This window comes from Centropristis striata, chromosome 7 (genome assembly GCF_030273125.1).
Source record: "Centropristis striata isolate RG_2023a ecotype Rhode Island chromosome 7, C.striata_1.0, whole genome shotgun sequence".
Classification (NCBI taxonomy): domain Eukaryota; kingdom Metazoa; phylum Chordata; class Actinopteri; order Perciformes; family Serranidae; genus Centropristis; species Centropristis striata.
This window is the reverse complement of record NC_081523.1, coordinates 17,578,328-17,590,626: the sequence shown is the minus strand read 5'-3', so window position 1 is coordinate 17,590,626 and position 12,299 is coordinate 17,578,328. Positions and strand designations below refer to the sequence as shown.

The 12,299-nt window shown below is 39.6% G+C and overlaps 1 protein-coding gene across 2 annotated transcripts; it reads left to right on the top strand.

Annotated features, from left to right (window-relative positions):
- The first annotated feature begins 3,051 nt into the window (after positions 1-3,051).
- LOC131974845 (eosinophil peroxidase-like) lies at positions 3,052-8,862 on the top strand. 2 transcript variants are annotated; one of them, XM_059337329.1, is made up of 14 exons: positions 3,052-3,118; positions 3,410-3,497; positions 3,619-3,794; positions 3,890-4,022; positions 4,507-4,636; positions 4,759-4,962; positions 5,053-5,413; positions 5,520-5,680; positions 5,776-6,034; positions 6,334-6,504; positions 6,642-6,879; positions 6,984-7,183; positions 7,288-7,311; positions 7,423-8,862. In XM_059337329.1, exons 1-14 carry the CDS (start codon positions 3,052-3,054, stop codon positions 7,857-7,859), a joined length of 2,649 nt encoding a protein of 882 aa, XP_059193312.1. In that variant the 3' UTR covers positions 7,860-8,862. The 2 variants fall into 2 exon arrangements, with proteins under 2 accessions (XP_059193312.1, XP_059193313.1); XM_059337330.1 differs by lacking the exon at positions 7,288-7,311 and having other exon boundaries at positions 6,984-7,240; positions 7,420-8,862.
- The last annotated feature ends 3,437 nt before the right edge of the window (positions 8,863-12,299 follow it).

Below are 12,299 nucleotides of genomic sequence, written 5' to 3'. Positions count from 1 at the left end.
ATATAAACCTTGTCATTTGCTCATCTGTGTTCGTGCCCTAACATTGTGGTCTCGACTCATGGCGCTGCTAGCTGCGGCTCAGCCAACTCTATGTTTGCTTGTGATGTTAGAGGTGAGAGCTGTGTGCTAAGACTCTGAATGTCAATCACACTCTGGCTGTTGTGAGAGCCATGTCGAGGCAATCCCAGCTCAGCCCTAACTTTCCCTCTGAATGTTGTGAAAATTATAAAATAGTTGACTAAAAATGACTTTGACCAACAACCCCAAAACCCAAAAGTAGGATTACTGCATTTATCATATAAAAAGCAGCTTTTGCCCTCATAGTCCCCTTTAGGTATCTGAGCTCTTATCTTCCTCTGTGGCTTTAAAAAGATAAACATATTTCATCATATATTTGAAATATTAAAACCTAAAAAAAAAACCCAACTAAAATCCATTTTTTACGAAATCTTTTTATCATGATATTTTTCCTTAAAGGATCCATAAACACTCTGCTGTCTGGCTGACATAGGAGTTTAACCCCAATAAACATGTGATTTCTCCAGCAGTGACGAGGATAGTGTTTGACATGGGAGTTAGTTTGTGCTATTATATGTTCACGTGCACCATGGCTATTTCCATTCACCCTCAGCCAGTGTATTGTTTATTTTAGGCATTATAATGGCCACATGCCTTTGCCAAACCACACCTAATAATCACTGAAAATGCAAGTTTACAACATGTCACAAACTCCCGGCAAAATCAACCTCGGTTTCTTTAGTTTTTCTTTCTGTAGATTTGATTTGACCTTTTCAAGGATGCTGAGATCATTGAACTACCCAGTTTATTCAGTGTGGATATGTGTGCCCTTCGGATTGAATTGTGACCAAACATTAGTACGTTATAAAAGAGAAGTACAGAAATATCTACACGAAGATGACAACATATAAAGTATAACATTGTTTGGAGGAAATAAAAATAGGAAAATAAACTAAAAAATGGAACCATATATGCCAAACATGGACTGGCATATTGTATTTGAATGCCTTAAGGAGAAACTATCTTAGACTTTGTAACAATGGATAATATTTAAAATTCATAATCAAGGTGTCTCCTTAAGGTGATCTTTATTTTTTATGCTTACAGTAAACCACACCTAAGTCCATAAACCAAAACACAATGCCAATCCCACATGTAGTGTCCTCTTTACAAGGTGCCATTAAATCATAATGGCAGGCTGTGTGAAACATGCATGTGACTGTTTTAAAATCATTTTCCTTTTGGTGCAGAAAAGAACACGAATTGTGGAATATAAAATATAAATATAGAGATCATGTTTTTCTTTGAATAAGTAAAATACTGCATTTTTCCCATTGTATCTGATGTGTGTCTTGTACACGGTGCAGGAAGTTGTTGTTCTTTCCTTGGTCACGCAATTCGTTGTTAGAAGCCATGGTTTGATGCCATTGCCAATCAATCTTCCCAATGTTTCCTCTCCGGGAAGTTTTAGACATCTGAGATGATCTTACAACTTCCTGGTTATAGTGCACTCTGAAAGGAATACCGCACATTCCAGCTCATAAAATAACACAGTCTACGAAGGTTTAAAAAACAACATTATTATTATTATTATTATTATTATTTATTATTATTATTATTATTATTATTATTATTATAAATACAATATTTAGGGCTTACGTGGTGCGGTGGTCAGCACTAGCCTCACAACAAGAGGGTCGCTGGTTCGACCTCCGGCCTGCGGCTCTCCTGTGTGGAGTTTGCATTTTCTCCCCGTGTCAGCGTGGGTTCTCACCATGTCCTCTTGCTTCCTTCCACAGTCCAAAGACATGCAGCTTAGTTTTAATTGGTGACTCTAAATTGTCCGTAGATCTAAATTGTCCTCTGACCTGCCCAGGGTGCACCCCGCCTCTCGACCAATGGCAGCTGGCATTGACCAGACCAGAGTTCGGATAGATATGATGAATAAACACAATGTTCACACAGCGGTTTTTTTCCACCCTCGAAAATAAGAGTGAATGAAATTGCGTGACAGTTAAAAACAACTTTTTTATGTATTAAAAGCTGAATGAAAAATTAAAGATAGGCTTAATAAATTTAAGATTTGAAAAAAAAAAAGTAAATTTAGGCCTATATATAATGGGCCAATGTTAGAGAGCGGGTCAGAATAGTTTAATCTCTTCAGGTGCGCTGCAGCAGTCAAACATTATGTGGCTTTATATACAGGCTTAGCCTATATATAGATATATATATATATGTAATTGAAAAACTTAATAATAAAGGAAACACATGACGAAAAATGAAACAATAGGCTATGTATTATTATTATTATTATTATTATTATTATTATTATTATTATTATTATTATATCATTTTTGTGGTTTTGGGTGCGTTTGAGGAAGAGTCATCCATCCTGTGTTGAATGTTTTATTTTCTTCTTCTGTGGGCTTATAGTACAGTAGAGTTCGTTTAAAATAGTAGTAGGCTATATGAAGGGCTAACACATTTGGATCATAATTAAAAATGACCCAGAAGGTAAATTATCAGCAAGTGTCCAACTTTACCGGTATTCCCCCTACAAACCCCCCTAGCAAAACTTCCTCCTAATATTAAACTAGGTTCAAGGCTGTGACATTTTACCGGTATTGATCTACAGTGAGTGGAATTTATTTCCCGTAATCGAAACTCGTGCAGTTGAACAACAGAGGGAGATGCTGAGGAGGAGGAGGAGGAGGAACTAGGAAGAAAAAATCTGTCGCTGTCTGAGCAGAATTCCTGAGCAGAAATGGGCGTCAAACGACGCTTCAGATATATATAAATAGTCTGCAAATATTATGAACAGCATTGACTCGTGACAGCTGCTGCTACGGGACACGAACCTTCCACAGGTTAATATCCTTTTACTTTAAAGTATTATTTTTACTCACTATTGACAGTAATTGTGTTTTATGTGTTAGATTAGATAGAGATTTATAGAGATTTATTTTCAATTGTTTGACTAGCGAAAACATTTTTATTTCATTTTTTCATTTTTATTTTATTTTATTTTTAGAAATGAATCTGCTCCTGTGCCTGGCGGCTACGGGTCTTTACCTGTTTTTGCAGTGCCAGGTGACTGCTGGTGAGTACTTCTATCATCTGAATTATAAATAGCCTAGCTTTAAATGCATTCATTGTTTGCTTTGTTAAAAATAACGTAACCCTACTACAACGTATTATTCTATTTTTTTGTCATAAACCTACCAGATTACAGTCAAAACGTGTATTTGGTTCTTCTAGTGTGCAGTTATTTGTAACTTGTGGCTTGAATATAATCTAAAATATCAGAAACCCACCAACCCAAAACATCATTAGTCTATTGATAATGAATCACGAAATCAATACATCAAAATGTGTTTCGGTTTCCTTTCAGGGTCCCATTTAAGCAGGAGTGACATTGAAAAAGCTGTGGGTGATGCCAAAGCCTTGGTGGACTCCTCTTATGAATACTCGAGAAGAACGTGAGTCTGGAGGCCATACATTCTTTATTGATTGAAGCATATAATAGCCCAATAAAGTTTTATATAGGGTATAAAACTGCTATTGAGGACAATCTGAATGAACTGATACATTTTCACACAGGAGCATTGACCGAGTCAGGAGGAACGTAGTAAGCCCTTCAGACCTCCTGCGGTTTGTGAAACAGCCTGTTGGAGTAACCCGTAATGCCGTGCGTGCAGCTGACTACATGGATAATGCTGTTAAACTGCTCAGAAGGTCTTGGCTAAAACGCAGCAAACGCTCCATCAATGCCACAGGTGTGTGTCCTTTACAGCTTCTCTGATCCTCCCCTGCAAACAAATCGGTTACTGCTGAGTTGCTCATTTTTTCCTCCCCGTTTTTGTTTGTTTAGATATAATCTCTGAGGAGGATCTGCAGTTCATTGCTGAGCTGACAGGCTGCGCTCCCCAGAGTCGTCCCCCTTCCTGCAGGACCACTCCCAATTTAGATAGGTTTCGAACTGCAACCAGCACCTGCAACAACAGGTGAGGCAACAAACAGGCAATCTTTCATTTGACTTCACACACAAAGGAACGAAAATAGGTGCGGTTAATGCACAGCTATCTTTCCTTTAGCGTTTATTATGATGCCCCTGATTCTGGGTTTGACCGGGGACTTTTATTGCACCTTGTCCTGTTATCATTTCCCATATATCTCATGCAAGGATAATGAATTACGAATGCCAGTAAATCCTGATCATATTCACACCTCATAATTATCTACTGTAAATAGGACAATGACAAGGAAGTACTTATCAATGTTTCAGTAATGATTCATTAATTATCAAGAGGTTCCTGATTTGTCCCCCACTTGTTTCTTACTTACATATAATAATGAACTACCAGCTACAGCACAGCATTTAATTAGGAGTTAAATGGTTCACTGGCTGTGTTCCAAGTGTCATGAAAATAATGTTTAAAAAAGAGCAGATCACTGAGTATTGTGATGGATTCTTTCTGACTTGCATAGAGAAAAAACCCGCTGGGGATCCGCCAACACGCCTTTCACCCGCTGGCTCCCTGCTGAGTACTTTGATGATGATTCTCTGCCCAAAGGCTGGGACCCTGACCAAGAATACAATGGGCACATTCTTCCCTTGGTAATATGCTTCAGAATATTATTTTTGCTTGCTGCACCACAAATGACCATGTAGAAACAAAGACACCTGTAGTTGTACAAACCCTTTCCACCAAGGTGCTCATTGTTTCATCCTGTTCTCAGGTAAGGGAAGTGTCCAACCAAATTATGCGCTCAGTAAACTCACTAGAGGAAGACCCACTCTACACTCACCTGGTGGCAATCTTTGGCCAGTGGACCGACCACGACCTGACCTTCACTCCTCACTCTCCTGTCATCCGCTCATTCAGTAACGGTATTGACTGTGACCAGAGCTGTGAGCGCACAGAGCCCTGCTTCCCTATTGAGGTCAGTTTTGTTGCGTTGCACAAGAAAAGACATGAATCCATCATCAACGCACACACACTGGATGCTAACAGCTTTTTGTTGTCTAAACAGGTTCCCAAGAATGACCCCCGCTTTGGCAGAAACTCAGAGAAGTGCATGCCCTTCTTCCGCTCATCGGCAGCTTGTGGTTCTGGCACAACAGGACACATGTTTGGTGCAAAAAACGTCCGCGAGCAGATAAACGCACTTACATCTTTCATTGATGTAGGACAGGTGTACGGTTCAGATCAGAGTAAAGCTCGCTTCCTACGTGACCTCACCACAGATAAGGGACTGCTGAGGGTCAACGAAGAGCACACTGACAACGGCCGTGAGCTACTGCCCTTCTCCAATATGACTATGAACGCATGCGCCACCCGAGCTCGCATCACCAATGAGTCTGATGTTGAGGAGTTGCCCTGCTTTGAGGCTGGTGAGTGGCAGCAAAAAGACTGATGTACAAGCAAGTGTTACATTCATTCCAAGCATTGCAGCACAAGCCTGATATCACTTTGTCCCTCATTTTATCTGATTTTTAGGTGATGTGCGTGCCAATGAGAACATTGCTCTGACAGCTTTACACACACTGTTAATGCGTGAGCACAACCGTCTGGTACGTGCTCTGGCCAAACTCAATCCTCACTGGGATGGAGAGAGACTGTACCAGGAGGCACGAAAGATCATGGGAGGATATTTTCAGGTTAGAAACCAGCTTAGCTTTGCAACAGAAATGCTGCATTGATGATTTAGGGGATGAATTGTATGGCTCATTTCACTCTTTTTGCTGACTTTCAGGTTATCACTTACAGAGACTACTTAGCTCACATTGTTGGTCCAGACTTCATTGCGAAACAGCTGTCCAACTACCCCGGTTATGATGAAAATGTTGACCCAGGCATCTCCAATGTGTTCGCCACAGCTGCCTACCGATTTGGGCATCTGATTGTTAATTCGGATATTAAACGTCTTGATGCCGACTACACCGAGAGCAAGCTTTTCCCCAGCCCACTGCTGCACAAAACCTTCTTCGCACCATGGAGGCTCATCCATGAAGGTACAACCAAAGTCTTTAACCTTTTAAAACCCAGCTGTCGGATAGGGTTTGGGTTACAGTTAGAACAAAAAACTTTTTTTGAACCCAAGCTTATATCAGAAGAACTCTAAGGCCAAATTGTAACTGTAAATAATGTCCTTTTTTAGCATATTATTGAAACACACCCTATACTAGACTAGTTTAAACAAACAATATGTTTTTTTGGTCTAACCCTACTCGCTGAGAGACAGGTACTCCATCCCGAAACAGAGAATGATTACAATTACACAGAATGAAAAAACATCTTTTGTGTTCGTCAGGTGGTATTGACCCAGTCATCAGGGGCTTGGTGGGCAGCAGGGCCAAGCTGAACACACAGGATAAAATGATGACAGATGAGCTGAGGGATAGACTGTTTAAGTTCTCCCAACATCTGGCGCTGGATCTGGCTGCCCTCAACATGCAGAGAGGCAGAGACCATGGACTCCCAGGTATTTATTTCGTCCTTATAACTATTTATTGTTTATGTCTAGAATTATTTTTCCCATACATCTAGGATTTTTTTGTAGCCATTCAGATCACACACTTAAAACATGACAAGATTTTCACCCTGTGTGATCCTTTTTAGGCTACAACAAATGGCGCAAATTCTGTGGGCTGTCTCAGCCACGAAACTTGGCAGAGCTGGCTGAGGTGTTGAATAACACTGATTTGGCCCAGAAAATTCTCAATCTCTACGGAACTCCTGACAACATTGATGTGTGGCTGGGAGGAGCGGCTGAGCCCTTCGTCCGTGGCGGAAGAGTGGGACCCCTATATGCCTGCTTGATTGCCACTCAGTTCCAGAGGAGCCGTCAAGGAGACCGGTATGTTACATAACTGACAGTGTTAAAGACTTGCTCATATTCGTGTTACCTGCACCTTTACAGTCGCAAGACTTTAAATGTAACCAAACTGTCCATTTTTTCAGACTTTGGTGGGAGAACGAGAGAGTCTTCACTGAGGCCCAGAGGGAATCCCTGAAGGACACATCACTCGCCCGAATCATATGTGACAACACTGGCATCAATGAAGCACCAGAGCAGCCCTTCCAGTACCGTCCTCGAGGGTCCGGTTACACCCGGTGTGAGGACATACCTGCCTTTGACCTCAGTCCATGGAGTGAGATTGGTGAGTTGATCCTGAAATCTTACCTGACACAGTTGAGTAAAGATAATCAGTGCCAACATTGGAATATTTTGAAAATACTGATTTTTCCCTCTAACTTTTTCTAGCGAGCGACTCACCGTTACCACAAGGTAAATTTACCACTTATCCATAAATACACAACAAACAAAAAATATTACTTTCGGATACTGTAGTTGGAAGATCATGTTGGTATAATTGTACTCTTGTCCATTTTAATACAGGACCTCCTGGACCCCGTGGACCTCGTGGACCCCGTGGACTCCCTGGACCCCCTGGCACTGGGATAAATGTTGCCTTCACTGTGAGACTTGGAAACGACTTCCCTGTTTCAGGTCGGCCCATAGCCTTCAGTGACGTCATCTACAATGAACAGAACAGCTATGACACAAAAACGGGGTATTTTACGTGTGAGCATCCAGGTGTGTACGAGTTTCAGTTCCACTCTACCATCTACAAAAAGTCTGCCAGTGTCGATCTAATGCATAACAAAGATCTGCTTGTGCACTCATACACCACCCGGCAGAGTGGTTACGTCACAGCCAGCGGCAGCACGCACGTTAGGCTGAACCGTGGTGACAAGGTCTATCTTGTGGCCAACCATGGTAGCAACGGTATGACGAAGGACAGCTTTTTCTCAGGGCATTTTCTGTTCAATTAGTAGGAGACTGTACTTGACACAGCTGTGGACACACAATTTCCTCAAACATTGCAAAAGTAATCTTTTTTTCTACGAGTTATTAAGTCCAATATGCACCCCTTTTAAGTATACTGTGTAGGATTTTCCTAAAAAAGCAGAAGAGGAAAGAAGGGCAACAGTAATCCCTTGCCTCTGCCTGTACTTTATTTTTACATTTTGCTGTTTGGGACTTTTCTGGGCATCACCGTCTGGGCATGAAGGGACAAAAATAGCAAACACAAAAAGAAACACAAATATAGTGAGACAAAGGTTGTTTCTAAAGAGTGTATCTGGAGATTTCTTTCACTTTTGTTGAACCGGGGAGGAGGGGTTTGAATGTTTCAGTTTCTGCATAGCATGCCTTTAATCCTACCTTCCACTTTACAATGTAGTTTCATGCATTACACTAGGATTAAAGGCATTTCTCAGGTTGAATGTAAGCTGAATTATGCTGAGTTTGTTGAAGTCATCAGTCACCATTACCAGAAATCATAAATGTGTAATTTTCTAAGGTATTTAAAGGCAAAATAACATCTTTAATATATTTTTTTGTAGTGAACTTTATTGCCAGATAAGCACAGTGTTTACAAACCTGAAGCTTTATTATGTTAATGACAAACTTTTATTGAATGAAGCAATATTTATAATACACTACTACATGCACTTGTAATGTCTATGAAGAAGATACATATTTTGTGAAATTAATACTGAAAAACAATGTGAAAACTTCTTACTTGATATGCAATATGCTTCCTTCTATTGAATTTATCTTTTATCTTCATCTTACCCTCTTTTCCAAAAACAGTACATGCCACTTTTTACAGCCCATATCTGGCAAATAATTGTAAACTATCATGTAATAAGCTACAAATAGAAGAGCTGTGATTTTAAAAAGATTCTTTTTTCTTTTTGGAACACACAATTGTTTTTCCAGAGTTCATGTGAAGTCACTTTGAGTTTGACATTAATAAATGATTGTTGTACAGATTGATCCATCACTGTCTTTGAATCATATTTATCATGATACAGAGTAGCTTCAGAAGATGAAAACTTGTATTGTACAGACCCAGAAAACCACAGATGATGTTATTCTTAATATGTCCAGGAGATGGCAACAACACACTAATTTTTAAGGACAGGAAAGTGGGCACAACCTGTGGTTTTGAATGAATTAGTTACTGCTCTCTATACAGGACATAATTCTCAACACGAACTGCTGATTTGTAGATCACTTATAATATAATCATGTAACAACAACAACAACATAAATATCTAAACAAATCACAAAGTTGAATCTGTGCATGTGAAACTCAAGCAGTTTGTTTAAAATAGTTTGAGTTAAAGCAAATAATTAAAATCAATCACTTAAGAAAAAGATTGTTCAGAAGGGGTATTTATGCATGTTACATCTACAATAGCTACATATAACAACTTTTTTTTAAATGTATTTTTTATTGACATTTGTTTGATAACAACATATAAACCAGACAAAGATCAAAACCCAACCTAAATAGCCTATATACACACACATATGCATTTACACAAATACAAGCACACTTGGTGGGGAGGGATACAATTAAGTAAAGGTGATCTTAACCATGCGTCAAGGACACAGTTTCTAGTACGGTAAAAAATAATTCAGTGACGTTTTGGAACAAATGCTTTATTTACAATGTGTCATAAAGATATTGGTTTTATCTGCAGTGTAACCGTATTTCCACAAGCCAGAGTAATAGAAGAGAACAAATGTTGTGTTCAGTCAGTTATACGCTGCATGGAAAGTGTTTTTCCAGCCTTTTCATGTGACTTGGCATCACTGTGTACTAAAAAACTGTTATTTATTTTATTGTTTAAAACAACTTATAACTCACTTAAATTTGGGCCAGTAGCAACACCTCTGTATTTTGCATGCTCGCCCACTAAAGTGAATTTTTCAGGCAGTGAAGACAAAGTTTGTCATGTAATTTTAAAATATTTAAGAACCTTTTTTTTTGTCTAACACATGATTTCCACTTAGCAGCAGTTTTTTTCTCCTTGGACACAATCATGGCAGTGGCGGCCTAAAGGTTAGAGAAGGCAGCTTGTGACAGTAATATTCTGATATCCAGAACTAACTTTTGAACTTTCTATATTTTGGCCACATATATTCTAAGCATCTCTAGTAGTTGCTTTGTATCTTTTCTTTAGCCTAATGACATCATTTAAAGTGACAGTTCACCCAAGAATACATTTTCTCCTCCACCTGCAGCACTATTTATCAATATGGGTTGTTCTTGTGTGAGCTGCAGAGTTGGAGATATAGGCCGTAAATATGTTTGACCTCTCAGATATAATGGAACTTCTTAAAGCCCCCAATATACATTTAATCAACACTATTGTGTCTTTCCAGAAAGCATGATCCTATTTCTCAAGAAAATCCACACCACTTGTTGTGGGCAGTTTCATGTAGGAACTACACTAGAGAAAAAATTCTATATGAAAATGCTCACAACATGGCAGGACTTCAGGAAAAATACATCGCTGTTAAAACATTTTTTATGTACTTTTGTTACTCTTTGAGAAGTGCCATCTAGTTCCATTGTATTGAAGCAATGACAAACATCTCTTTGGCAGATATCTCTAATATTTGGCAAGCCAAACCAAAACAATTTAGATTAATAAATAGCACTATAAGAGAAAAAAAATGTATTTTTGATTTTGCGGTGGACTGTCCCTTTAACTCCAAATCAATGTAGCCCCTACATCGAGATGAAGCCACGTGTTTGGAGCAGATGATGGATTTTGATGTTAAGAAATTAGGCTAAAGGTGGTCACTCCGGTTTAATTGGGGATGCCGACACTCCCCTGGGGGATCTGCATCCTTGCCTAAATCCTAAATAAGTAAACAAAAAAACGAGAGCAATATATGGCGATCGATGGGAGACGTGGTGGGTCGCATTAGCTCTGTTGTTTTCTGCACAGTGGAGAGGAGGGACGGGAACCAGCTGCTGCGTCCACACACACACACACACACACACACACACACACACACACACACGCCACGCCCCTCCTGACCTCCGTGGACACAGTGCCATCCACACAGAGTGGCTGTGGGTGTCCCATGGGAGCAGGGGAATGCTGGAGAGGACGAGCGGCACACGATACCCCATTGTTTGGTTTAGCAGTCACTGATTCCCCCTCACCTCCTCCCTGAAACACACGGGCTGACCGTCTCAGCGGGTTAAATTGATTAGAAAGACGTTTGTGGTTTGACTAATCCCCCATTCTCGCCCCGACTCTCCGCTTCACCAATTTAGAAAAGCCACACATCCAGACAGCAAAGTCCTGCGGGGTGTGATGATAATCACTGCCGGGCCTGACTGTCGCACCTGTGGGGCTGCAGTGGGGGGACGAGCCGGTCCGCAGCATCAAACTTTAAAAAAAATCATTTTCTTTTGGCCTGTCTCTCTGTTAAAATCTGGCAGGTAGTTTGAGTTTTACAGAACTCACAGGCTAGATGAAACAAATAATAAATAAACGATGGAGCCAAATTTTAACTGAAAATATAAAGGAAGTTTGTGAGATATTTTAAACGATACCCTCTCCATTAAAGGGGCAGTTCACTCCAAAATAGAACCACCCCAATAACTGTAGTTTATGTTTATCTAGATTGTTGTTGGAGGTATTGGCAGTATATATATATATGCCTTCTCTCTATTATAATGGGATTATATGGCACTTTGCTTGTGGTGCCCAAAAAAATGTTTAAAAAATCTTGTCAGTAGTTTCATTTGGAAATTAAACCTGAAAGAACCTAGTTCCCATATGAAACTGCTCACAACAAAGTAGACTATGTGGGTTATCTTTAGTAACCGGGTCAGGATTACTGGAAAGAGACATGGCTGTTGAGTTTTCAAATTTATTTTTTTTTCGCGCTTTGAGCATCAAGTTCCATATAGTTCCATTATATTGGAGAAAAGGAAATAATCTCTACAGCGTTTGGCAACTCACACCAAAAAGATAAAAAAGAACTATAGGTAAGAGACAAAATATGTTTTTAAATTATTATTTGGGGGTTAACTGTCCCTTTAAAGGCGTAATAACTGTGATTTGTGTCCTCAAATTATCTGAAATAAATCCTATGTAATGGAACAAAAGTGAACATTTTTATGTAACGAAACCACAAAACTGGTTGTGACTTATGCTAACTAATAACCTGTTTGATGAGTCTTTCCTACACATCCAAGAGAAATGAAAAGGTGCAGTAAGCTCAGGGCAAAAGTTTAACCTGGATATTTTCTGTTTAGTTTGCAAAGATTTCCTGATCATATTCGGCCGTTCTGGACCGATTTATTTTCGGAGCAGTCATATGTCTTTAACGTCCATGTGGTACTCCTCTTTAATTAAATAATCCAATTAATTCTTACAGCATCTTAAATATCG

Excerpts from the sequence above, each read along its gene's own strand:
- LOC131974845 (XM_059337330.1), top strand. The coding sequence starts at position 3,052 with ATGAATCTGCTCCTGTGCCTGGCGGCTACGGGTCTTTACCTGTTTTTG. Across the intron at positions 5,414-5,519 it reads GTTGCCCTGCTTTGAGGCTG|GTGATGTGCGTGCCAATGAG; the intron begins GTGAGTGGCAGC and ends TCTGATTTTTAG. Across the intron at positions 5,681-5,775 it reads TCATGGGAGGATATTTTCAG|GTTATCACTTACAGAGACTA; the intron begins GTTAGAAACCAG and ends GCTGACTTTCAG.